The sequence below is a fragment of the Nothoprocta perdicaria genome, unplaced genomic scaffold (genome assembly GCF_003342845.1).
Source record: "Nothoprocta perdicaria isolate Ctin4 unplaced genomic scaffold, notPer1 scaffold_8, whole genome shotgun sequence".
Taxonomy (NCBI): domain Eukaryota; kingdom Metazoa; phylum Chordata; class Aves; order Tinamiformes; family Tinamidae; genus Nothoprocta; species Nothoprocta perdicaria.
This window is the reverse complement of record NW_020456087.1, coordinates 3,706,879-3,734,308: the sequence shown is the minus strand read 5'-3', so window position 1 is coordinate 3,734,308 and position 27,430 is coordinate 3,706,879. Positions and strand designations below refer to the sequence as shown.

General features: G+C 33.3%; 1 protein-coding gene across 3 annotated transcripts in view; it reads left to right on the top strand.

Moving 5' to 3' along the window:
• The window catches only part of NOVA1 (NOVA alternative splicing regulator 1), a 129,056-nt gene that overhangs the window by 97,575 nt on the left and 4,051 nt on the right, over positions 1 to 27,430 (top strand). The window contains exons 4-5 of one of the 3 annotated variants that reach the window (XM_026051711.1): positions 5,407 to 5,478; positions 14,914 to 15,452. The exons of 1 other annotated variant lie outside the window; for it this stretch is intronic. In XM_026051711.1, coding sequence (XP_025907496.1) covers positions 5,407 to 5,478; positions 14,914 to 14,997 — 156 coding nt within the window. In that variant the 3' untranslated portion in view covers positions 14,998 to 15,452. Of the gene's footprint in view, positions 1 to 5,406; positions 5,479 to 14,913; positions 15,453 to 27,430 lie in introns of those variants that run through there. One more of the 3 variants, XM_026051709.1, reaches the window with a different exon arrangement.

Below are 27,430 nucleotides of genomic sequence, written 5' to 3'. Positions count from 1 at the left end.
GCTTCAAAAGGGGGATGAGACCAGGAGATTRTATTGAGACATAAGCAGCTCCACTCAATATTGTAGAAATTTGGACAGTGCTTTGATACTTCAGGCAATTCTAAAGTTAACTCGGGCCTTCTAGTGACATTGTGGTTTTATTGATAATTTTCCAGACTCCAAAGTAGCACAGAAATGAAAGGTGACTTTTTCTAGGCCTTCTAGGCCTCAGGACGTTTTAACCCGTATCTTAAAATCTTCTTATGTTTTATTTCCCATTGCCTGTGTCTGCTTCCTGACTTGAGTCTTCTGGTATTTCTGCAGAACACCTCCACATTTGGTAGTTGTTTTACTGCTCTAAGTTTTGAGGAAAGCGGTGATGATCATTCTTCTTTGTCCATTTTACTGCAGTCATCACCCTAAGCCATTTCTCCTTCTGGGGTAGCAACTCTTGAGATCCAAGTGGCAGATACTGACTTGCTTTTTGCTACCTACCACTTCCTGTCCCCAGACAAAACACAGGATAATCTTCCTTTTGCATCATATTTAATTTCTTCTATTTCAAAGGCAAGACTTCAGAATTTCATAAACAAATATAAATTACTTCTATAAACACCTGTAAATAGCTATCTCCATATGCTTTTTTCTCTTTTGCCTTATGCCTTATATAGTCTGTTACCCAAAATAAAAATGAAAACTGAACAGACTATGAAATATCRCTAAAATGTCAGTGCTTTTTGCTTTTACAGTGTTGAAAAGGTAGAAAGCAAGGTTAGAAGCAGATAGTGATCAAAGTAGCCTTTTAACAATCTAGGCTATAATTAAATTAATAATGCGTAATTATTTCTTTCAACATGTATTTTAAAAATACATTATATGTTTTCGTAGTCATTACTGAGATAAGAATCATATGCCTAATAAAACCAGCATCTTAAAAGAATTCACAGCAGATGGAAAAGTGGACTGTGTTTGGCAAAGCGGGCAGTGTGTATAGAAAGGCCCATTTCTGACATTGGTAAAAAATCTAGAAAGTTAGTCTTTTATTTTATTCAGCACTATGTGATTTTGCAGAGGTCTTTGTTTCTCATTTTAACTTCTGAAGGTATTCAACTATTTGAAAAACATAGTATTCAGAAAAGCCCACTCTCTCTCTTTAAACRTATAAAAATATTGGCACAAACAAATGAATATCATCACTTCAATTTAAGGAATTTAAAAGAACCAAATATTAAAATGCAAGGCTGAAATTTGTATTAGATAACAATAGTAATAATAGTAATAATAATAATAAATACATGAGTAATGTTCTTACCCAGATTTCCATTGCATGACAAGCCTTGTAGAATAAAACTAGACAGTGGTATATATATGCAATTTCACCGTCACATTTGAATGTCCTCCTTCATAATACTTTCATCTCTTCACTACATTTATAAATAGTATTTCATTTTTTTCTTCCTTTTCTTTTTGTACTTCTATATATTAAATATAATAGGTACAGAGAATTATAGTAATATGAAAAAAACTGTGTACAGTTTTTCTTAGTATGTAAATATTTGGGATTTAGTAGAGATTTAAGAACGGGMCTTTTGTTGTTTTTCTATAGATCTGCATTAGGTGATCCGTAAGTCATAGGAAAGATGTCTCAGAAAACCCTCTGAAACACTGTGTMGAGGGAGCAGATATTCTGCACAACTATGATATGCCTGTCTTCTAATTCTGTTACTCGCAGAATACCGAGCATGCAAATGTCATTTTGGCCATCTCCCTGCACAGTTTAGCATGCTGGGCAGCCACAGGACAATCTCTAACAGTATTATCTTTGTGAACATGACAAGGAAAAAGTATTTTCTTGGACATTCAAAAATAATATCCCTCAAATGTGTAAAGCAAATCTTACTTCTAACAAATAAGCTCATTTTTATTTCTAAAAATTTTCCCGAACATCTGTTTCTAGAAGTATACAAGAGGGAAAAAAAATGTTAACTTGCAATCACTGTCTGCCATTCACTTGCCCATAAATTAGAGAAAAGGAAATAATATTTGAGCACAAAGAGAAGGCCAACTTTTGCTTTGTTTGAGCCATGTTATGCAAGGTATAGATATTTAATAACAATTTTTGGAAGTCTTAATGATTTAGAGTAGGAATCCTGACTGGCATTTTCTGTAGCTAGACAATCTATAATTTCTGGGAAACTTTAGTTAYAGTATGAATGTTTTAATCTGGAATATTAAAAACCTGTACTATAAATTCATCTTATGATTCCTAACCATTTTATATGTCTCATTTGCCTGAAACCTAAAAACAGTTAAATTCAAATGCTTGCCTAATGCTAAATTTGCCTGCTAAGTTATGAAGAATTATTCTACACTGTATAATAAATAAAAATTATTGAGGTCTGTCCCACTTTCTTTAAGAAATAACTTTGCCTRAAATTTCTTGCAAAGCAATTTGGTATGTATCAATAAGTTCCTTACCACTCAATGGAAAATCAAAACAAAATCCAAATGCTTKTTTTTTTATACATTTTTGAGAAATATATTTTGTTCCTTTAATATTGAAAAAATAAGCAGTTAACTCATATTTAATATATTTGCAGATTTATATGCTTGCTTTATAAGCTTGAAAAGAGTGTATTTGATTTTAATATATGTACAAGTGATCACTTCCTCAAGAAGCAACTGACCAGTAGACAGTCTGAAAAGGAGTAGTGTATAGCTAGATCTCAGGACAATTTTTCTGCTATCAGTCCCAAGAAAACTGAATTGGGCATTTTGAAATGAAAAGTGTTGGACGAAAATGTAGGCTGTATAAATAGGAAGTCCTAAGGTTTTGAGAGTTTCTATGYTTTTCTTCCTGTTTAATAAAAAGAAAATAAATAAGGTTATGTCAGCAAACAAAGGAAAAGAGTCTTGAACCTCTGATACGCAAAACAATTCACTCATTTTGGTATTTTGTCACTGGTATGTATATTTGGGATAAAGAGGTGTATGCCCATACTTGTTTCTTGTTTATTCATGCAATTGTTTTAAAATGTTTTTATCTCTTTTTCTATTGTATTTTAAGTAAGCTTTTGCTAAATTGAAATAGTGAAATGCTTCTCCTTTAGGGATGTTATACTTCAATAGTCACCTGAAATGAATATTGGCAATTCTTTTTACATCGCTTCCAAACATCTTTCTGCTTCAGGAAGCTTGATGTTAAATAAAAAATTGTTATACTTTCTAACTGTTTTTATTACTTGTTTTGTCAGTAAATAGGTGAWTATCTGGTGCTGAAGGGTTATATATATTTTTGTATAAAACTAGCAGTCAGACTTAATAACACCAGTGCAGAAAGTTTCGTTTAACAACTTATTTTTCTTTTAAATAGGATAACACACCAAAACAATWGGGTCCAAATTAGCAGTGATCTTGATCAGACAAGCCATCTGATGTCTGAAATATATTCTGAGATTTTCTGGAGAATTTTAATTTTAAAAATCTCATTACTTTTTTTTTCATTTACAATGAGACTGTAATATTCAGCTTTAAGAACGAAAACCTGTTGAGATAAATTAAAATTCTCCATTCTCTTTACTTGGTTTAAAGCTTATATGATGAAAATTAATTTATTGCTTTTCCAAACAAGAGACGTACTGAACAATCCCACTAAAATGAGAAGTAAATTATATAATTGAATAGGGTTGGCCTTGTACTATAGTGGAATCTACTCTTTTTTCTTCCTCCCCTTCCTCCCCTTCCTCCCCTTCCTCCCCTTCTTGTTGTAACTATTACCAAATGAGCCCATCCATTCTGTAGAACAATATGGGACATTCAAGTCTGCTCACTAACAGCTTCTGTCAAGACCCATAATATTTTCTAATGTTCTTAACCTGACAGTACTTTTTTACTTACATCTTCTGAAGGAATCCCAGTTGGTGTTTGAACTGTATTTGTTTTATTTTTTTTATTTTTTTATTTTTTTATTTTTTTTTGCAATGTGAGATACAAGTTGAAAAGGTGAAAAGAAAGATCTGTTTCTCATGATTTTTTTTTCTATTTTGGCTCTTTATGTACAAATTATGAGAAAAAAGTGATCTTCATAGTGCTTAAGATACAGCTCAAAAATTTGTGTGTGCATATGTACAAGCCCATATTTTACTAATAGACGTAGCTTTTATGCATTCGTATTGTCCTAACTTTCTCATATGCATTAAGAGTTATAGTGCAAAATATGTATAACTATTTCAAAATGTGGGCTTTGCCTTTTAGGTCTGTCAATGATTGTAAGTAATAGAACTGCTGAAAGTGTGAAATTTCGTTTCCTTTATTTCTAGTTTTGGGTAGTCATTTAATGACAGTATGATACATCAGATTGTATAGCWTTTAGTGTCTCATTTCTTAAAGTAAAAGTAGTGTAATTTCAAATATATTATTTATATTTTACAAAGATGTCAAAAAACAATCTTTGAATGAGTATTTGTATGTTATGTTTTGAAAATTGAAATCTGACATTTCCTTTATATTATAAAAGGAAAAGTTATTCTGTTAGGATCTAATCTTTAATAATATTATGTGTATACAAAAGTTCTAAACAGAGCAGTGCTTTTTTGATGTGTTCAAGAATTAATGTTAAGCGTATGTATATTATCTAGAAAACCTGATCAATAAATATGACTCTTAATTCTTTTTTGTGTTTATTTTGAACACAGGCTGATGAAATGTTTTTAACCTTTGCCCAATTAAAATGATTATTTTTATTACTAATTATAAATATATTGTAATAATTTGTTGTGAAGGTTTTAGTTGCATGTTCATACATCATGAGACTGATGTTTACATTTTTTCATGTGCCTCTTGATTAAAAAATAACAATGAATATATTAGCAGCTAATTTATTGCCTAAAAAGTCAGTAGCTTCTGTGTTACTACTTTAACATATGGAATATGAAATTATTATGGAGTCGTTTTGCTGTCTAGAATCTGTGCTATAGAGTGGTGCATAATAAGGTGCCAAAGTAAATCTCATGATCTCCTTTCAAACATCGGCCCTGTTTGTTTATATATGATAACTGTTTTTAATTGTGCTCATTGAACTTGCTGGAATTTGTGTTTATTATAGTCTTCGTTTTCCCCAAGAGAAGGAGAGAGGAAAGAATATATTCCTCATGTGGTCAGCATACTTTTAGTATCTATGTGAGTTCACCATCTTGATTTCAAGTCATGAATTTGTTTTTACATGCATAAGCATGCATATTTACATGCATTATTTATCCAAGTGACCTTAAATTCCATTAAGTTCTAATGAGTAGGAGTAAGATTTTGTCGTAGGCATTTTTTATTTATTTTAATTTTCTAGTTATGTTACTTTTGTTGGTTTATTTTTTAACTGTTCAGTCTAAGGCTTGTAAAGGTTGATTTGCTCCTGAACTGCTTTGTTCCCAGACATTGCCATCTTCCCCAACTACCACCAAGTCCTCTCCATCTGATCCCATGACCACCTCCAGAGCCAATCAGGTACAGTATCATCCTACCATCTACACCATACTTTTCACGGGTGACAGCTTGCAAACTGGAGAAAAAGATATGGTGGGTTAAGGMTTTATTCGTTCATTCACATATATACACCCATAACCATAGATATCTAACACTTGTTGGAATTCRGTAAATTGAACGGAAACGTTTTTCTTCTTTTAGTTTATTTTCTTGTCTTCTGTAAATCTCTGATGAAAGCAAAATATCGTATAAAATAGTCTTTTTCATTTAATTTATTTTTAAATATGTTTAATAAGTAGTAAGGATGTATCCTGTTGTGCTTGTGGATAGGGTATGTATGTATGTTTATGTATATATGCACACACGTATTTCCTTCCTGGACCATCTAGAAATTAAACAGTATTACCCCCAAAACCCTACTTATTTAGCTGATACCCTATTAGGAATGCCATAGGGACATTTTTTTCGTTTTTGAGAAAGAAGTTTAAATTCAATTTATTTATGAATGACAACATAGGATTATTGTTTAGAAAGTGTAGTTAAAAAAAAAGATAGTGAAAAATGGCATTTAGCACATCTATCTAAATTTAACTCATGTCTTAGCTTTAAATGCATATACTGTGCTTTTAGTAGCATTTTAATCTCACTCATATATTTCTCTTTTAACTGGAGGAAACATGTCCAGTTTATTACGAATCATCATGCTGTCTATCTTTTTGCCTTGCTTACGGAATTACTTATGGAATTTTTTATATTTGCTCCATACCATGCTTTTAGAATAGAGTCTTTTTATTATTATTATTTGCTGTTGAACTTGATGTCGTTTTATTCTAATAATGTATGTTTGGTATGTGTTAATAATTTTTAGGACAGTCTGTTGATTCAGGTTAGCTTAATGCTTCCATCAGATCTTGCACAGGTAGATGTAATATTGGAAAAAAAAAATTCTCACAAAACGCTAATTTTCCTTTGAGATTTCCCTTGCTGTTAATTAGCAATTCTCTGATATTTTGTGAACTGCATGGAATGTGCTGGTTCTATAAATAACCAATTTAACATGGAGCAGGACATGAACATATTCAGATAATATCATATTGTTGACCATTTCTGTTGAAAGGACGATCTAGTGCAGTATATAATCAAAATTAGAGAAATGTTGTTCAGAAGAGATAAGAAAACTTATGTGTGTGATACGGCCCACTTCAGTTTGAAAGCTTTCTGCGTCAACCTTCTTCCATTCCAGCAGTGATTCTCCTGCCTCCTCATCACAGGACAAAAATGAGGTCTTTGCAGACAGATAGAGTTATAATATGTATCCTCTGTTCACAACTTACTCTTCCTTAATTTTATTATTTTGTGTATCGTAGTTAAGAAAGTTTTGAAAAAGTTGATCAAATGCTGTTCTAAAGAATATTAAAGAATATACTGTTTTTGTCTTTCTGTATCCTTTTCCCCCCGTTTTTTTTAATGCAAGTTTAGGCTGATGTTAGTGAGGCAAAAGAAAAGGAAGACTTTTTATTTAACAGTTAATATTATTTTGGTTAAGTTGTTTAGTTGGCATCAGAAGTACTTACTTAGCATCTGTTCTGTAATTTGTTGAATTAATCAGAATTCTAATATAACATGTAGAGTAACTGTTTAATAAGTAAAAATATTGGTTCATTATTTCCAGTAAGTTTTTTCTATGAGATTTCTAGTAAGAACTTCTATGTCAGCTCTGTCAAGTGATTTAGCTTAATTTTCAAATTTAAGATAGGAACATATGCATTGTGTCCGGCCCATATTCTGCGTTAAATCTTTCAATGCATTTTATTCATAGCCTCTTTTCAATTTAGTGCTTATACAAATAATCAAGGTCTCTTTTGGGCAACACTAAAAATGTATAATGGAGAAGACAATATTGAGTTCCTTAAGTGACTTTAGGACCTGCGTTTATCATTAACACATACTATTCATATTAATTTATAATTATTTTAGCCCTCATAGTATTTCCTAGTGGTTTATGACCATTTCAGCAGTAAGTGCATAGCACAAGATAAGGCAATAAGGGTTTTCTGTTCATTCCAGTGATAAGTGACGTAGCTAGCAATTGTTCCTGGGCTGTAGCAGTGATTAACATGCAGCACCAGTACATTGACAAGGATCTGCACTGCGGCTGGCACACGAAAATAGGTTCCAGCATGGTAATCTCAAACCTGTCAGTAGTCCTATAAGTAACCCATAGGAGAGCATTAGAGAACAAAAGCAAATGTTTATTTTGATATACTGCTGGGTTAGATGATTCTTAACCGAGCAAAACTCTTTAGATACGCATATTGTCAGAAAATGTTATGTAACGTAACACGAAGAAGCTTATTTAACTGGACACAAGTCAGGAAATTTAAAGTTGAAGATAAATTCATGATACACCGTGTTGTGCATCTATGGTAGCTTGTCAGATCTGAGATTTTGTTTTGTTTTGGTTTTTTTTGTTTGTTTGTTTGTTTGGGGTCGAAAGTTTATACTGAGAAGTAATAAAGTGATTAGGAAAGGTCTGAGCTATACTTAATGCTAGGAAGCAAGGGCTGCCGCCCGAGTGGGACATTGTAGTTGGGTTGACGCCTCCCTGTGAGTCATCCTGATTGGGAAAGCTGGAGGATGGGTGTAGCCCAGCTCGCCTCCTGCGGATGTGCCCCTTCCCATGCTCTTCCTGCTGGGATGGGGTGGCGGACGGAGCTCGGCTCGCTTCTCAGCACGAGAGGAAAATAGCCCTGCTAGCTATGCCTGGGGAAGCGAGGCAGGAAATCTGGCTTGTGTTATCTCTTCCTTTTAGTGGACACCTTTTCCTCCCTTCAGATGATGCCATAGTCCCTTTTTATGGCAGTTTCAACTTTTGTTGAATTGATTTTTTTTTTTGTTTTGTTTTCTTTTTAAATTGTCCAGTGTTCATGCAGCTTCTCTTTTACTGATTCACAGGAGTAAGAAGGTGGTCTCTAAAATATCTATTTGAAAAAAACAAAAGAACAAGAAAAGAAAAAAAACGACAAAAAAACACAGTTCCTTCAAAATTATTCCTGTGCTGTGTTAATGGAATTGCCATGGATACAGCAGAAACCTACACATTTTAAGTGTTTTTTTCCTGTAGTTTTGTGTCCGCAAAAGCTATATATCTGTCAATACTATTATTAAAATGTCTTCTTTGTTTTTGTGCTACAACTCCCATAGCCGTTTGTCTACATTAAAAGCCCATACGCTTCAAACTTTCAATAGGGAAAAAGGGAAGCAGAGATGTGATAGAATTACGGACCCTTAGAAGGTATTTCAGATCACTTCTCTGACTAAAAAAGATCAAGTCAACCTTCTTGTGCTTTTAGACAGAGAACATCAGTGTTCCCTCCTTGTGAATTTTGTCCACTCGGCTTGTAATGGAGACACTGACGGACATATAGTGGAAAGCTGTATTGCTATAAGCTGTATTCTGCCCCTGAAACTGGCAGAATATAGCTTTACTTTTGTTTACCAGAAGAAGGAAATCAATTTTATTTTTCAGCAGTACCCTTCAAAGGGGAAATTTATCTCAAAGTGATGAATAACACCATAAACATCATATAGAACAACCTTGCTTTTCATCTCTACTAGCTAGTAGCTTTTGAAGATAGGAGCTTTAATACTTACGTTAACACTTATTCTAACTGATAGTGAATAGACAAGTATTTATATAACTAACTAGTTAAATTCTCCTTTCCTTTGTTTACAACTTTTTTTTTTCCTTCTTACCTATTTTACTGATGTAAATGTTGTATCAGAAGGAAGATCACAAATGATACAAGTCTAGACTTTGTATTTTTATTTTGTCCAGTTGATGTAGACCTATAAGTGCAATCCTAAGCACTACTACGCAGTGCAGAAAGCATTTGTGGAAAATAAGAAATTCCTTCTCTGATACCCTTTTTTATCCAATGAGATTGATACTGGTGCTGATCTTTAATACTGGCTTTTGTGGCCAAAACACGTGTTCCCACTTGCTAGTGAGTCAGGCAATGCTGTGTAGGAGCAGAGTCCTTTTCCCTTTGCTCATTAATTTTAAGTAGGCCTTAATTTGGCAAAGTAATAGGAGTTAGCATCAAAACTTTGTCTCATTAATTTATTATATACATTTCCTTTGTTTTAAAGCCTTTTAAAAATGTACTGTTTTGAATTTCATTTGAATTTTTATCATTCTATCCTATATTTTGTATCTTTGTTGTTGCACCTAAAACTCAATTTTATCGTATAGTACAGTTCATGTAAATTGCGGAGTATAAATTGCTTCATTTATCCTTGCTTACTATTTTTGGAGCATCTTTTTTTGCCATCTGGTTGCTAAAATATATATTCTTTTAATATTTTATGGCTTGGGACTGAGCCAATTTTATGGGTACTGCCTGTATCCAATACATACATCATAGACCTGTGACAGTTACCTTCTTGGTATTAAGAATTTGTAAATTTGGTTTATATTATCTATGGTTTATTTTGTGCAACGCATTTAGCCTGCAGTGGGATATAATAGTATAAGGGTAAATAGAGTTTGGGGGATACATTAATGCCTATAAATTGTAAATGTTCCATATTACAGTTATGGAGTTTTGGTAGCTTTAAAGTAATAGGTCTCATCCTGATATTTCAATAAATCATCAGTGCATACCTTCTAAATATTAATTTTAGCATTATTTTTAATTTTCTAACTTTCAAATAAAATAGTAATAATTTTATAAAAAACTTATTGACATCTTTCATGGTAAATAATTCTTCCAGTTCAAAAAATTCTTTTTTTTTTTTTTTTTTCCAAATTTAATTTGCTACCATGATACTCTCGTTGAGCTGGGTGGTCTCTCTCTCTTTTTGGCTTTAAAAAGCAATCCTTTATGTAAAGTGTCTTGCAGAATTACAACCTTTTCTTTCCTGACAGAAAGGGGGTAAAAATGTCAGTAAATACTATGAATCAATCTCTAAAGAACACTCACAACTTTAAAGATACTGCATATATGGCTTGTTGTAGGAGATAAAGGAAAAATAGGAAATAAATCTTTATTTTAGTTTTCTGTTATCATTAAGACTTCGAAATTTTGTATCATGCTGCTACTGTAATAGTTTAGCCCTTGTCAATAGAGTAATCTTGAAGTTCAAACATTAAGTTTTAATGAAGATGTCAGGATACTGGATAGCTTTTTAAGGTTTTCAAAATACTTATCTTCCTTTGCTTTTGATAGTTTGATGTGATGGATATTTAAGATATTCTATCTGTGGTATTTTAACTGGAATATTCATCTCATTTTAATTCCACAGTTTTAATGCCATTTCTAACAGTGGTACTGAGGAAAAAAATGTTTTCTTTTTTAGCTCTGTCATGGATTGACTGATTCAGGATGTACCATTTGATGTTTGCAAACCTTAATTCAATGCACTTAAAAGCAAACTTAATATAAAATTGTTCGTCATTCTGATAGCAGTTGTAGAAGTATAGAACAGTTATTATTGTAATCTACTTGTTCAAAATGTTTGCTTAGGTAGTTTTTTGTGAGAAGTTAGAGCTGGTAGGTGGTTCAGAGGTGTAAAAAAATAATTTGATAATGGCATAGTACTTAAGGGAATGGAGTTGATGAAAAATGCTCTGTATTTTGGATAATAAGCACTGTAGTTTGCATATTTTGTAGTGAATTTTTTTTCTGGAAGGCCTTCAAGCTTAGCGTATACATTTGTTGAGTACAGAAGAAATCTTCACAGAGTATCTCACAATAGCATATCTATTGGTGAGGACTTTTACTGTCATCTTTAGTTTAGCAGTTATTCAACATCACTTTATGAATTTGCTTTCTGTACTAGAGACCTGGTCATGGAGTCATGGAGTTGGTCCATTATTATAGTGATAATTTTGACTCTCTATTTCATAGCAAGAAGCTCAAATGAATATGACTGCATTTGTTGGGGGAAAAAAAAAGTCTTTATAATGTGAAAAGTCCCTTAATATTCCACATATATAGTTAATTTTATGGATTGTTAATTGTTAATTCAGTGACTTTTTTTATTTCAGTTTAATAAAATGGCAGATTGCTGTTTCAATTGCAGGTTACCTGTGGCATACTGTGGGATAGCTATAAGGAATAATGTTTGAGATAACCTGTCTGGAAAGGGTTAATGAGAATTATTTCCCATTAAAGTGCGAGTACTCAAGTAGAGGTTCCAGTGCTTCAAAGTTAAGCTTTCCTGCTTCTGTTGGGTTGAAAGACTTCATTATTAAAATATAAACACAATTAATTTACATTCCCCCATTTCTCAGCTTCTTATGTTAATCCATGCCTTTTATTTGGTTATATTGATTTTTTTTTTTTAATTGTATCACTCTTTGCCTTTATTTCTCAAGATCATAAGACAACTGTGCTTTTTCATGCAATGTCTGCTTAAACAATTATGGAAGAAAGCAACATTTTTAGATATTGTAGTGATACATTAAATAGTAATTGAAAATAATGTTATAGGAAAATGACTATATTTTTTACCCTTTATTTGACTCCTAGCGCTGACAAATATACAAATCTTAGTATTCACATTGCTTTAGATTGGCTGCTTTCTCCCATGACAGAGCAATTTTGGAGTTTGTTGTTCCTTTCTGAATGTTGAGGAAATGTTATCAAGGGCAGACATGAGACATGGGGAATGATGTAGCTTCTCATTGCTGAGTTTTTGAACACTGTTTGTATATCATTCAAGTGACATCATGAGTAACCTGCCAGTTGCTGTTCTGTAAGTAAAAATATGATTTCACACTGGTATTTTTTTTTTGTTGTTTGCTTTGGTTTTTGTGCTGATATACACAGAAACAGCACCTGTTTCCTCCCCTCTTTCAAAATGATGCACCTTCTCAGTACACTGGGCATCGTTGCCACCTTTCCTATTGAAATAGATCAACTTAACTGTCTTCAATCAGTCAGTTTCTCCCCATGTTTTGGACTGTGGTGGTTGAGTTGGGATTTTTTATTCTATAGGCAAAAATGAGAACAAAAAAAAATAGGAAAAGAAGAAATACACATTAAAAATAAGGCTTAAGAACGGATTAGAAAACAAAGCACCCATAGGCAGTAGTTCATTTCTTTGTTCTCCTGATATACACAGAAAACAGCATTTAACAAGATATTACATGGTCACCCTGTTGTTGATTTAAGAAGACTTAACCTATCAGGAGTTTTAATCCATAGTTTAGATAGCATAGTTTAAATGCTATGCAGTAAGCCTGTTGGAGAAAATTAAAGCCTGGTTCTGATCTCATTAAACTATTTCTAAATAAGTGTTACTTCTGAGTCCTCTATGGACGTGCTGAGCTGTGTTAAAAATGTGATCGTTACACTCTCCAGTACATTTATGATTTGTGTCTGGTTTGAACAGTGTAGAATAGGGTTTGTAAATTCTGGTATTCACTTGAAAATCTTTGAGAAGGATAATGCTTTCTTGATTTGATGGATTTTGCATTAGACTCATAAGAATATCTAACTCAAGTTGCTGAGGAGTTAAAAAATCTTGCATTGTAATTAAAGATCTTGTTAAACTTAGTTATATCATTTAAGGATATCCGTAGATAAGATATGTGGGTTTTGGCATCTTTTCATGTCCTTGTAGTAAGGAAAAGTTCTACCTGCTTATGGAAAAGGATTGTTATAACTATAAAACTTGGAGGATACATGTTCTTCTCTTTGTCAAAGTACAGTAAAGGTCTTTTAGTATCCTGTGCAAGGTATTCTTTAATCTTTTTCTTTTATTCCAAGAATACTTTTTTTCATTGCAAAATGAAAATGCATAGCATGTCATAAAGTGCCAAATATTTCCATGTCTAAATTCCATCTCATGTAAACTAAAGTAAAACTTGACTCTCTTCCCTAACCAAGATTGTCTTTCACTTCCAGTCCCTTATACTCAGATTTGGTTGTTTTCTTTCAGAGCTAGTATTGGGAGACAGTTCTTAGCTACTGAGTCACTTGATGACTTGCTGGTTGAGGAAACACCAAAAGAGTTCATAAATTATAYGGTTCAGTTATATGAGAATCTAGAAAGTGGCATTGAAATTAAAAAAATTACTGCCACGCTGAGCAGATCTAGTATGGCACAGAGTACCGAGAAAAAATACAGTCAATATTTTCTGACATATCAGAGATAGAAGAGTTGTGCTCAGCCTTGTAATGAAGTTTTATGAAGTTTTTGCATGGAGAGAGTACCATACAGTGAGCATAAAATAGTTGATTTTTTTTGTGCTATCTATCTTGGGGAAATTGTCACTATCACTTTTCTGAGTTGTTTGTAAGGACAGTGCACTGCTGCACTTCCCAAGAGGCTGTATGCCAGATTTGTCCTCTGCCTTTTGGCATGCTTTTGCATTCGGTGATGATATCATTGGTAGCTGAGAGACATATCATCAATGAAAAAAGTCTGCCGGACTCAAATAAAAATGGAGGTTATTTTTTGTGTGCAAATCAGAAAAGGTGGTGGTAGACTCATTGCACTATAGAGAATGAGAAATGGGGATTTTTTCCCCTGCTAGAGATGAGGTGGATATTTTTGCCTGTAGCATACCATCCAGGACTTAAAGGCAGTCAATCAATAGCTGTTAATATTCTTTACCCTGCAGCCAAAACAATAGGTACTTGCATCTTACTCAGAAGCAGTGCTTTCCTCTGCTTTTGTGCAGGTAGTAATATTCACTGTTTTGTGTGTATGTGTATATATGTGAAAATAAATTAGACTTCCTACAGCCGTTAAGAGTTATTCTGAAGCATAATTTGCAAAGAGTGGAGCAGTGGGAAAATTGTGACTATAGACTGTAATAAGTATCCTTAAAATGCCTAGGGGCTGAATCCACTGTTTCCTGTAAAACAATTTTTTTCTACATTGTGCTCATATTTCTTAAGAACATCTTCCAGATAATTGGTCACAAGTGCTCCAAAGGTACTAGATGTTTCTGAACAGCCAGTTATAATCTAGCTTTCACTAAAAAACATTTTATTGTTCTGTTCAGAAAAATGACTATGAATATAGACTATTTCATGCTTTGTATCCATTTTTCTATCAATGATTTCATTGCATTTTATAAAATTTTAAGGTAAATGTTTCCTAGCTTTTAAGAATAGTTGATTATATACATTACAGTAAATTATTTTTAAGAAGCATTTTCTTTAGATGTTGCTGTGCTTCTTAGAACAATACCAAGTGCATTTAAACTGCAATTTCTACCTTCTTTTCATTACTGCATTGTATTGAAAGTCAAATATATTTAGCTCATCCGTTTTAAAAGTGCACCGAGTTTGGAAGGTGCTTGCTAATACTCCCTTCCGAGTAATTAAATTATGAAGTTACCTTGGGTTTAAGATTAAACTAACCTTTTTGTCATTATAGGACTGTGTTTTGCAAATGCTAGAGAAGGTAATGCATGAAATATTCTGTTATTCTCAGTTATTTCTCGGTTTGGCTACAGTTGGCAGAGAGCGGAACGTGTCGGTTCTGATGAGAGAATTCTGTGGAAGAGCAGCGTTCTGAACCGCTTCGTAAGGTGCCAGCATGACATTACAGTTATCTCCCGCTGATATAACTTCGATATTTTGTCATTTATAGCTTTAAAGAGTATTCATCTGAGCGTTTAGAGTGATGACTGGCTCTGTGGCCTTCTGTTTTCCCCTGAGTTCTCAGCTGACCCGTCTGTAAAGGCAGCCTTAGGGATGACTGACTTTCTGTCTTTCTGGGCTCTTTCCTTTCTCATATTATTCAGTGACGATACAGTTCCATGGGCTCAATTATCATTTGGACTTGGAATCCATTATTTGGATGGAGTTAAAAAAATATGCTTTAAATATCTATTTATTTAAAGTTTCTGAAGGCTTTCAGTTTAGTAGTTTCTGCACCACCGTAAATATTTCATGTTTTTAATAACCAAACACATTATTTCCATGCTCCTTATGGTTACCTCTATTAGTAATTAGTTCAGATTATAAAGGCAGTAAGAATAATTTAATACATGTTATTAATGATTGTAATAGTTGTCATAGTAAATTATCATCTGCCCCCTACCTGTGAGATGCTGAAATGCAGTCTCTTTTTAAGCTGCTTTTTCAAGCGTTACTGCTTTATGAAATAGAATTGTTTTTTGGAATAGATTAAACTGACATTCTTTAGAAAAAGCATGTTCGAGTGGAATAGGATTCCTTACRGATCTTGCACAGATCTATGCTTATATATAATGGAGACAATAAAAATAAATCAAGTCTGAAATACACTGATCTGGAAGACTTTATTGATCACAAAAAAAAAAAAATTCAAACATTTAGCAAAAAGTTCTGTAAATGTTGTGCAAAACAGTATTGTCATATCCCTTTAGAAGCAAAGCAAAATAATGTAATTAACTTTTTGTTAGCCAYATTATGAAGATTATATTTGCATACATATTATATGCATACGTATTTCACCTGTGTGCAAGTTATTAGACATTACATCCATGCTTATGTTATTTCAGATAAAWAGATAATTCATATTGCACTTTATATGTATACTTAAAATGAAGACTGACTGGCTGAACAACAAAATAGGTGTGTATTCACTGATGGTTATCTTTTCTGTTTGCAATTTCTAGGTATATTGTAAATTATATTATATTAATATGACACWTCTGAATAATCATAAGTATAGAGATGGAAATGTGGATGGGATAAAAGTTATTTTTAGAAGTCTGAATTTAAGATTTGAATTTAGAAATTATTAATGCTAATTAGCATTTTTAGTATGTGATTTTGAATATAAAGATACCTTTCTATTGGGTTTATTTTAATAAGGAGTCTAGTTAAAAAACATGAGCTATAAAACACCTTAGCTGCAAACATTCTAGCTACAGTTGATATTCGTAACAGTAATTATATTCTATAGCCTGTACTGTTTTATACTAGCTATTCTAACACACACGACAGTAGTTTAAATATAATACAGTGTGATAAGAAGTTAACTGCATATACCACTTGGGAAATCCTTCTTTTTTTTTTTCCCCCACTATTCATTATCCCAATATTTACATTACTAATTCAGAAAGCCTTTCTTTTTGCCCAGCCTGAATTGTGTTTTGGTTGTGAGAAATAAATAATAAAAATGAAACAAAAGAGTATAAATTTGTCAATTGAAGCATGAGAGGGCCCATCGAATTTGGTGATTTTTAACATCAAAATGAGCATTTCAAAAAAAAAAAAGAATGTTTTCAGTTGGAATATAATTTATTTCTACAGTTGAAATCATAAAGCTTATTGCTGGCAATACTATTGCTTAGTGATATAAATAAAAMTGATAATTAAAACTTTTGGATTTAATAAATAATTTGTAAGGCATATAGTGAGCTCCTTGTAAAAATGAGTCTCTGCCTTCCTATAGCAAACTTCACAGTCAGCAAGCATTTGTATAAAGGGAAGTATTTATTATGAAATGAAAACTCATTAGTAAATCTGATTTCCTCACTCTAAAGCACTCTATGTTATTTTAATTTATTTTCATATTTATCATTATGTTTTCTCTCAAAGAAAATTAGAAAAAGCTTAATCCACTGAAGCTGAGAAACGTGTACATACCGTGCATAGCAGTTGAGATCTGCTGTGCCTAGGTCAGGACAAGAGGTACGCACAAATACTTGTCCAGTGCAACTTTAAAAAGAGAAATGAGATATAAATCCAACATTAGAGTATGCTGACTCCAAGGTTATTCTTAGAAAGCTATTTTTACACGTTAATGCACACACATAATTTCACGTGTTAAATCCAAATATAAAAATATCCAATCTATATGTGTAAGTACAGACATATTTAACAATTGTACCCCATAACACTCATTTAAGTAAAGAGTCTTTTTTATTTTATTTTCCATGTACAAATTTCCACCAGCAGATTGGCCAGGCAGAATTATCCACATGTGCAAGTTATCTGCATTCAGCTATTGCTTGTGCCTCTCTTTTTTAATACTTGATTAAACCTGGAGGGTTGCTACTTTCTTTTCTCTGTCATATTTATACATTGTTTTCCCTAAGGAAATTTGGCTTTACAGATTACAGGAATATAGCACAGAGTATGGAAATGTGGAGACAGTATGTTCTGCAAATTTGTAGTCTGGTAATAAATACCTGTACTTTTTTCTACCGAGCTAAATGTAATGTGATCTGAATTCAGAATCTGAACATTTCAAAAGAAAGTATTGCCTCCTGCAAGTACAGTCCTGCAAGTGCAGCTTTTATCAATCAGTTAGGCTAGGTTTGCTCACTGKTTTGTGTTAGGCCTTACAGATCTCTCCATTTATATTTATGCCCACAATTGCTAATTTCCGTATTTGCCTCTACCGTTTTCAGAGTTTGCTTTCTTTTGGGTCTGGATGCAAGAATCACAGCTCTCTTGTGGTTCTCTTGGTTAGAGAACCAAATTACAAGTTTACAAATAACCAAATGGTAGATATGCCTGTAAATTAGGTGTACACATATAGATTTATTTGGCTGAATGCCAAGGACTAAGCCAGCACTGCCTTTGATCCCAGGTGCTTGCTTAATTTGAACCGTCCACTCATTAGCAAATCTGTGTCCTCTTTCCAATCCAAGTTTTTCCTAATGACAATTTTTATGACCTATAGAGGGATGGATATTTAAATGTTTTATCGTTAACTGCCCTTTACTTCTCTCCTCGTGTGAAAGCAATGCTCAAATTAACCTCTGGAGTTGTCTTCCAGAGAAGCAGCTGAGTAGTTCTTRCTGTCTAAAGCACTTCTTTATAGTTGAGCAGCAGTCAACAGAAAAAGGATCAGGTCTCAGCTRCTGCCCAGGGCACTAAGAAGCCCGTAAAACTAGGTTGTCTAACCCTTGATAACACTAAAATCTCGGCAGAGCATATGCATTTTGTGTAAGCCAGATTGATTATCATTTTTACCATTCTTACAGTGAAACATGTGAATCAGCTCATTCCGTGGAGCAGCAAACAGGCCCTGCTGATGAAAGTTGTGTGGAAGGGTTGGGTAGACRCGTCCGCGTTCCCCGTCTTCTCCGCCGTCCGGGCAGCTCTGTGAGGCCAGACAGAACTAGCTGTAGGTCAGGACATAAATTAAGCAGCTTTTATCCACTGGGCTGAGACCTTAAAGGGCTGAGCACAGAGACATTAATTCACATGTGTCTCCTGTTTCTTCTGTTGCTGAAAAGAATAGAGATCAGTATAATTAACCTAGGATTGTAATTAGAAATAATGTACAATAGATGTGAAGGCTTATTATTATGTTATTGTCTGTAAAAGTCCAAAAGTGTCTATTTAGTTGCAGTACATTCACTTTTTATCATCTATATTTGTTACTGTTTGCTACAGTCATTACAGAAATAAATGTAGGTAGTAATTTATAATTCTACCATGTTAAACCATGTGTGTTTATCTTTCATTTTACCATRTAATCTTGTAGCCCACAAGTACAGAGCATGCACAAGAGAGGTGCAAAGTTATGTCAGGACTACAGTATTCATCAGTAGTTCACTGTGGTGCTCTTTCCTTATTTCTAATTAAATGTAGACTGAATACAGCAGACTTCTCAATGAAAATCCATATTGTTGATACTACTTAATATTGCAAAGCTGTAAGCCTGGTTCAGAAGTTTGTGTTGAAAGGCAAGATTAGAGAATCTCTTGAAGAAAGCAATCCCATAGCGGAGCGTTTGCTTCTCCCTAGGTGTGGTCATGTAGGGAGCTTGCATTTGTTTCTGTGCACGAGCAGCCTGATGTATGACACGATTGCAGCTGTGAGTTTCTGGCCTTGGGGGTAGGGCTGGCTTCCTTCATTGTGTCTGTGCGGAGCGGGGACAGGGACACGTCCTGCAGATGGGCTCATTTGCTTTTGTTTTGCATTTTTGTTTTTAGAACGGGAGGAATTGTGAACAAATGATTTAAAGAGGCACTACTAAAAATGTAGCTTCTGTGCTCTCTAGCTGTCCTGGAGCTGTTTGCTAAGCACTAAATGTGATGAGACTGTTTTCTGCATAAAAGCAAACGAATATTACAGAGACATATATACAAATTCTTGTGGTTTGGGATTTATTACATTTATTTTCTTTTCTCTAAAAGAAAGTACTATTTTCTTCCATTTCAAAGCTTTTTTTCCCGATGAAAACAATAATGAGCATTTTTTTTGTCTTTTTTTTTTTTCTCTCTCTCTTTATTTTCCCATTACACTTTAGTTGCTAAACTGCTAAACCTGACAGATACATTTGGGCCTTCGTTCTTCAATAGGCTTTGAGAAGGAATAATTTTTTGCACAAAGTAATTATTTCCCTTCATCACATCAGCAATTCGTCATGTTACAAGTTTGTTAGGGACACACGTTCAGGCGACCCAACATGGTCACACAGCCTTATTTCAAAACTGGCAAAGAGCATCATCACTGCAAGGTTTTAAAAACTTTTCTTTAATAACAAGTGCAGTGCAGTGTCCAGTGCAGYTCATGTGTTTGATGTAGATCAGTGATACCAGGCTGTTGTTTGCTGTGTTACAGCTAGTGACTGACTGAACGTGTACCTTTCTGTCTGAGCTCTCCCAGCAGCAGTGGTGTGATGTATCACAGCTGCAGTGAATTCCCTAGACTCACTAATCTGTTTCCCCCTAATTCCCCTCCTCCTACTTCTCCCATCTGGAGCTGTGTTTTTCATCATGGAGATTGTTTTCCTAATATTCAGGATTAAATTTTGCTGCTTTTGAACAATTAGTTGAACAATTAACAATCACGACAGCCTTACTTAAGAGATTCTTACAAGTGTCCTGTGTCTCAAAAAAAAAAAAAAAAAAAAGCTTTTGTGATCTTTTGAAATTGAATTGGACCCTTCAAAATATCAATATTCTATGTTTAAAAGGGAAAATAAAATATGGAAAATTTAGGGGTTTTTTTCTGTTAATAGAGAAACAGTTGAAGATTCTTACATCTTGGCAATAATGATATTTATCTCTATACTGACAAGCTTTAAGCGAAGATTAGAAGAAACAACTGCTGTAAAGTCCTAAAAATTTTTAGTAGCTTTGGCAAATTGAAGCGATTAAAATCTCAGTGTTTTCTATCAGCTATCAATCAAATCTGAAATTTAGTAAATCTTTACAGCAAACACAAAAAAAGTTTTAAAATTGTAGGAAATTGGCTTATATTAAAAAAAGTATTTCTCCATGATTTTTTCCTACAAGATCTCAGTGAGTTTGGATAGAGAAAGAGGCCTATATTTTTTGGTAGGCTTTACAATCTTACTTTTCCACACTGTTAAATTGGAATAATTCTGCTGAATCATAGTCTTTCTATAGGTTTGAAAAGGGAGACCTCCTGTAGGTAGATGAAGTGGACATTGCAAAATAAATTATGTTTTTAATTGCCAAATATCCTTCATACATTTAAGAACCTTTTAAAAATCAAATATTGCATATATGCCTATGCGCATTAAGATAAAGCTGTATAAGGTAGAGACAGATTAATATTGACAAAACATGTTGAAGGTATTGCACAGTAACTCAGACCTTATTTTTAATCTGTAATTCACTTAATTAAATGAATCATATTTTTGAACATTCTTTCATGTTTCATTTTCCTCTAATTAAATTCAATAATTCATTTTCTTCAAATATTGCTGTTATTTAAAAAAAAACATGTCATGAACTGGCAAGGAAGCTGTATTCTTTACAGATTTAGCAGCATGCAGTTATTACTGAAATTTGGGCACTATTCGTAATGAGCATTTGTCATGCTCTGTGATGTTTGCTGCATATTTAACTTGAAAATTAAGTAGGTCAGAACCTCCTTGAGGAAACTGCTAGTATTCTATCTGTTAAAAAACCCTTCTACTCTTGAAGACCTACCAGCCATGTAAAAGTTTGGAAACTTATATCTTCCTGAAATCAATGGCAAATGAGTTCCTCATTCTCTGTGTGCTGTTAATACTACATAATCTCCTGCATGTTTCAAACTGTAGGATTTCTCCCCGTGATTACTTTTCATCAAGTATAAGATTTCTAGTTGAATTATAGCATATCAATCAGAACAGGTTGATGGCTGCTCAGTTATAGGCAGCTTTTAAATTGTATCTTGAGAAATGTCCATGTAGCTCTTGCACTGATTTTTTTTGAATCTGAATATGCTTCCTGAAAGCAGCGAGTTTACAGTACTGCTTTGGACAAGGAGTTAAAAGCCAGAGCCAGTCACCAGTAGCTAAACTAACGCCTGTCCTTTCTGTGACTTTTTTTTCCTACTTCTTTTCTAGATTATTTTATATTAAGAAATGCCTTTCCTGCAATTCCAGTAATGATATTACATTATAATTACATGGTGTCTTTCAGTCAAAAGCATCCCAAATTACTGTACTTAGTAATAGTGTAAATACTTATTCTTTTGTGAAACCCRTCTTTGTCCGTGTGGCATGTCTGCAGGTGTTCGCAGAACACTATTCAATGAGTTAGTTGAAAGAGGAAAAGAAAGATAAAATTACAGAGAGATTTTAGGTAGGAAAAAAAAAGAGCTGCTTTGCATTTAGCTGGAAATTTATTAGTTTTCTATGTATGCTACATGTTCTGCAACAGAGTAAAAGTTTTTACTTTTTTTTTTTTATTTTACTGTTTTATAATTTAATATGTAACCAGCTCATTTTTTCTTTTTTAATTATGAAAAAGTGAGAAGTATAAGTGAAGCTTCTTAAAATACATTACACTTCCCTGCAAATGTAATTTGAAACTCATGAAACATTAATGCAATGAAATATGGAAATTTTTGTTTGTTTTTGGKTTTTTTTTTTTTTTTTTGCTGCACAGAAAAAAATAGAAAAGTTAAGTTTGCTCTAAATATTATTAAAGCTATGTATCATTTAGGTTTCCATTTCTTCCACATACACACTTTTGGATTATATTTCCCGAGGAGGAAGAAACTACCCATAGACTTGTGTCTGGATATTTGTGTGTGTGAATTTTATACAATAGTTTAAGAACTGGATATACAATTCCATATTCTCCATATACAACTTGCATATGCACACATTCAGTAAAACCTGTTTCTGAGAAACGAAAGCCTTTCTGCWTATGAGCCAGGGTTTGCACACACATTCTGAGAGTGTGTGTACACCAGTTTTGTGGGCTTTTTAAGTCAAGATTTGCTGATTCTTTGCCATGAGAATTTTGCATTCCAAATTGCAACTTCAGCTAAAATAATCAAGGAAATACCTCATGCTCCTACTTTCAAGTAAGCAAAAGCATATTTAATGTGTTAAATAAGAGACGTGGTAGGTACTTCTTTCATTCCCCAAAAAAGTCAAGTATAAAAAACTGAGCATAAAACTTGAGTATGAAACACCGATTGAAAAATGCTCAAGAATTAAGAAAAGGCTGCAATTTGTGCAAAAAKAAGTTCATATACATTTCATTCCTCTAGTAAATCTTTCTCCAGCTTTGTTCGAAGCTCCTTGATTTCAAATGTAAATAATTCTAAGCATTTAATTTGAAATTAGGTTTGTATTTTATGAGAGCTACTAGGACTAAAATGAAATAATGCCCTTGAGAAATGCTGCCTCAGCCGAGAGGTGGTCTGGGAACTGGAACAAAGTGAACACTGGTGATAAATGGGAGAGGAGGAATCAGACAGCCTAATTGGAACAGTTTGTAATGTGTTCAGATGTAAAGATTCTCATCTTCTTAGGTTAAATTCCTGCTGCACTGTGCTGGCACATACAAGTAAATATTTTTAATAATACAGTAAGACTATAACTTGAGTAAGAGCTATTTTATTTGCAATAAATATTCTTAATTGGTTCATTTAACTTTGAGTTGATTTAAAGAGATTGTATTTATGATGGCAAAAATACTGCAGCGAGTCAATATAGAAAAATAACAAAGTGAGATTCATATTGCCATAGTTGAAGATAAAATATATGAATGGAATATTTCAAGTATACAAAGTTCTTGTGAAAAAACAAGAATCTCAGAATCACGGACATGACCAGGAAAAAAAAAAAAAAAAAAGTGTATTGAAGAACAGTGCAGATCATCTCTTCCTGTAGTGCATTCCTTATATTTGGAAGCCTATTTGAAAGCCTTATGTTTGGAAGCCTGTTCCTTATATTTGTAAATAAATATCAGTCTGCAAGCAGGATCCCTACAATGGATTTAGTTGCCTGGACYGAGCAACTAGAAACTTCAGCGTGGCACACCTCTGGAAAAACAAGTTATATCTCACCATATGTATATATGGAACCTGGCCCATAGCTATTAAAACACCAAGAGACCTTCCAGTCTCTTCAGTGTACAGTCCTTACACACATGCAATCAGTAGGGATTTGCTGTATAAACTTATACTCTGCTTTAAACACTAAGCTGAGACTGACTTGAACAAACACTGCCTATCCAAACTAGCTGGGCGTTTTTGCCTGTTTTATGTACAGGGTGACTTGAGCACAACCGTGACCCCTCAGTAGCTGATTCTGCCTTGATGTGAGAAACCGTGTTGGGCCTTGGGTTTGTAGCTTGCCAGGGCTTTCCAAGAGCCGCCCAGTACTGTGGAGCAAGACAGTGAGTTCAAGAGTATATTACTAATGAATAATGAGAAAACTAATGAGTATTTTAGAGGCAGGAGGACTCAGGTATTCTTGCCTGTAATACACACATTAGTTGTCTCCCTGCCTCACTCCTGTTGAGCTCTGTCACATCCTGTGTTGACGCAGATTTCATCCCAAGTTTTCATCAAACTGGCAGTTTGGTTTAAGGATGGATGGCACAAGCCTACTCTCACACCAATAAAAGCCTATGGTAGCAGTGTGGTTAGCCTGCCACCAAGAAAAATAGTGCATGGCTCATGCTTGGGCTTTCCAAATACTCCCTCATCATCTCCTAGGCTGTGGTCAGGTGAGCAGCTAAAATTCAGACACAATGAAATTTTGAAAGGTGTAGGATATGGTGCCTATGTGGAGTTTAAATTGATGAGCACTGAAGACAGAAAAAGAAGATAAATTAAAACATGGAAATTTAAATAGATACAGTTTTAAGAGGATAAAGATTTTCTTGAAGATCATTTATTTTAGGGAGAGTATGATGTGGARTAGTGTCAAATTAGAATGAATTTGTCAGGTTAGATAGCACCTTCTTTGTAAAGATGTATCTTTGTTAAGAGAGGAAGGAATAATATAACACAAGTCATTGAAAAGTTTAATAGTAACAAAAATGAAGAACTATTAGAGAAGATTCATTGCATAATTTATAATTAAACTTAATGAAGTTAAAATAACAGAGAAGGGAAGAAGAAAGCTGAAGAGCAGATAAAAGCTCCTTGCTTCATTAATCTTTATTTTTCAGAAATAATCCTGTAACTGTATCTTTTTATACCTGATAACTAATTGTGATGTTAAGAATGTTAAGCTTCAACAGAAAATACATATATTTTTAACTACATTGTTTCRTTTGTACTGGCACTTAGAGGTCCATGCCCTGTTATGCAAGATACAGTATTAAAATGCAACACCAGGATTCTGTTGTCCTAGAAAGTATCTCAGTATGTAAACCAAGGAAAATCAAGATAATGCAAGTTAAAAAAATAAAGTATTGCAAATTAATAGCAAAATGAATATGACCTGAGTAAAATAAAACTATAAATGTTTAGTTTTTAACTACATTATCTCAGTTTTTAATGGTATTGTCAAGCAATAATCACAAATATAGACATTTTAAATTTGAATATCACAAAATAATAATGTAGCTTTTAATTTCAATAAGACCAACATTTCAGTTATGTATGAAGCATTTTACATAAACATGCACGTATGCTTTCTTGAAGCTGAATTCTGATTGCAGTATGTTTTCTCTAACACTTTAATATAAAACAGATTGTGCATATTAACTAATTAGTATATGTAACTTCATTTCTGAAAGATGGGGTATATCTTAATTGGCAAAATACGCACCCTGCAAAACTTGTATTTCAAAGGATAGTAGTGGCATATCCCTGTTAGAACAATTTAACAGAATTATCATTAGACAGAAAATGGGGAGGGTGGCTGTTGTTTTTCTTTTGACTAGGTATATAATTTTATTGGAAAAACAGAGCTTTTAGTGGTGAACCAAATAAATTGTTGTGCTATCAGTGAGGCAAGGATAAACTTATTAGAAAAATCTTCTTTTTTTTTTACATGCAGATCTTTATYTTCTTAAGGTTGTGTTTAATTTTAACTATTATTCTTATTTAATTACCATTAGAGTGATCTTAATTACATTGTACTAACCTGGATTTTCATGTATATTACATGTGTCTCTGTGATACTACATATGTAAATATGTTGTCCTAAAATTAAGTATTCCATTTACCTCAGTGATCACATGTATGAATGATGACAACAGTGTCTGTGGTTAAAGGCAGGCAAGACTGTCCTTAGAGCAATGCACTGAGGATACTGCTGGCTACAGAGTGACCAGTTTCAGTTTTAGATCCTGCTTGAGTTTGCTGCATTAGAGTTTATAAAGACAGTTACAAACATCCGATGCAGAAATTGATAGCACAGAGTTCCTTTCCATTAAAAAAAAAAAACACTTTTTTAGTTTTTGACTGACATTTTTGGAAGGATATAAAATACTTCAAGAATTTTTGTATACAGGTGAAGTTCACAATCCAGAATGAAATGATTTTTACACTAACGAAAATATCAAGGCTAGGTAAATAGTTACAAATAACAGTACTCCAGAAACGTGCCCACACAAACCATTCATCTAGATTCACACTCCCAGCTTCAGTAATCAAAGTTCTATGATATTTTTCTCTGATCTTGTTTGTAATATGGATTTTGGTTTGGGGATTTTTTTGATCATTTGTTTTCAGAATCCATCATCTGTTTTCGTACATTGTTATGCTTTTAAGTTCTTTTGTTACTCACATCACTCTGGTAGGGGACTAGCTTGTCAGAACTATGCACATTGGTTGTGACAATAAGCAAGACCTGGCAAGTTGCAATTGTGAAAATCTCCCAATGAAGGTGTTAGTATGTCCTAAATCTGTGCAGTGCAGTCAGGTAAGTAACATATGGCACAAAACCATAATTTTCAAAGCTGTGCTATGCCAAAAACATTAAAAGTTTTATTGATTTTTTTGTCTGGCACTGCAAAGTAACTTTGTGTTTCTGGACAGTTGAAAAAAATTAGAAGAGAGATAATTAGGACAAAATTGCAGTTTGTTAATATGTTTTGTCACTACATCCCAGATAACAAATCAATCTAAGGATTGATTCCTTGTTTCACTGATGGAAAAGCCAAGACTCAAAAAAAAAAAAAAAAAAAATGTGTATGTATACTCAGAACAGTTTTGTGTGTTTACTAATAAGATTTTTTAGCATACGGATGGACAAAAGGGGTTTTTTTTGTATACTATACTTTTATGGTCATCTTTAAAAAAGTTAGCACCTAATATTTTTGGTTATTTTATTTCATAGATCATGTTTGGATGTCAGGGAACTTGATGAATGATATTCCAAAGAAACTAGGAATTTAATGGCTACTGTAAAACAGTTCAGTACAAAATGTAAGATGACACTTTAAAATTTTTCATGTATTGCTGTTTAAGTGGAAAATTTAACCCTTCACAACATGGAAATAGTATTGAAAAGATTTGCACTGGATTTTCAGAGATTTGGTTGTGACTGTCGTAAAAGCTGAAAATATCTAATATGAACGAGAARACCAGAAATAGCTGATATTTCTAGGGCATGCATTTTTGTTTGTAATTAGCTTCTTAACTTTATAATAAGGTGGCAATTAAGAATGTTGCAAATATTATTTTTACTTCTGTCATGTATTGATTTGTTGCTGAGATTTTCGATGKCACAATTTGGTGAAAAGATAGACAAATTGAAAAGTATTATTCCCAAATATATAGTCGATGAAACCTTGACAAATGGATATCAATATGCTACTAGAAGTGTTTTCTTGTGAAGATAA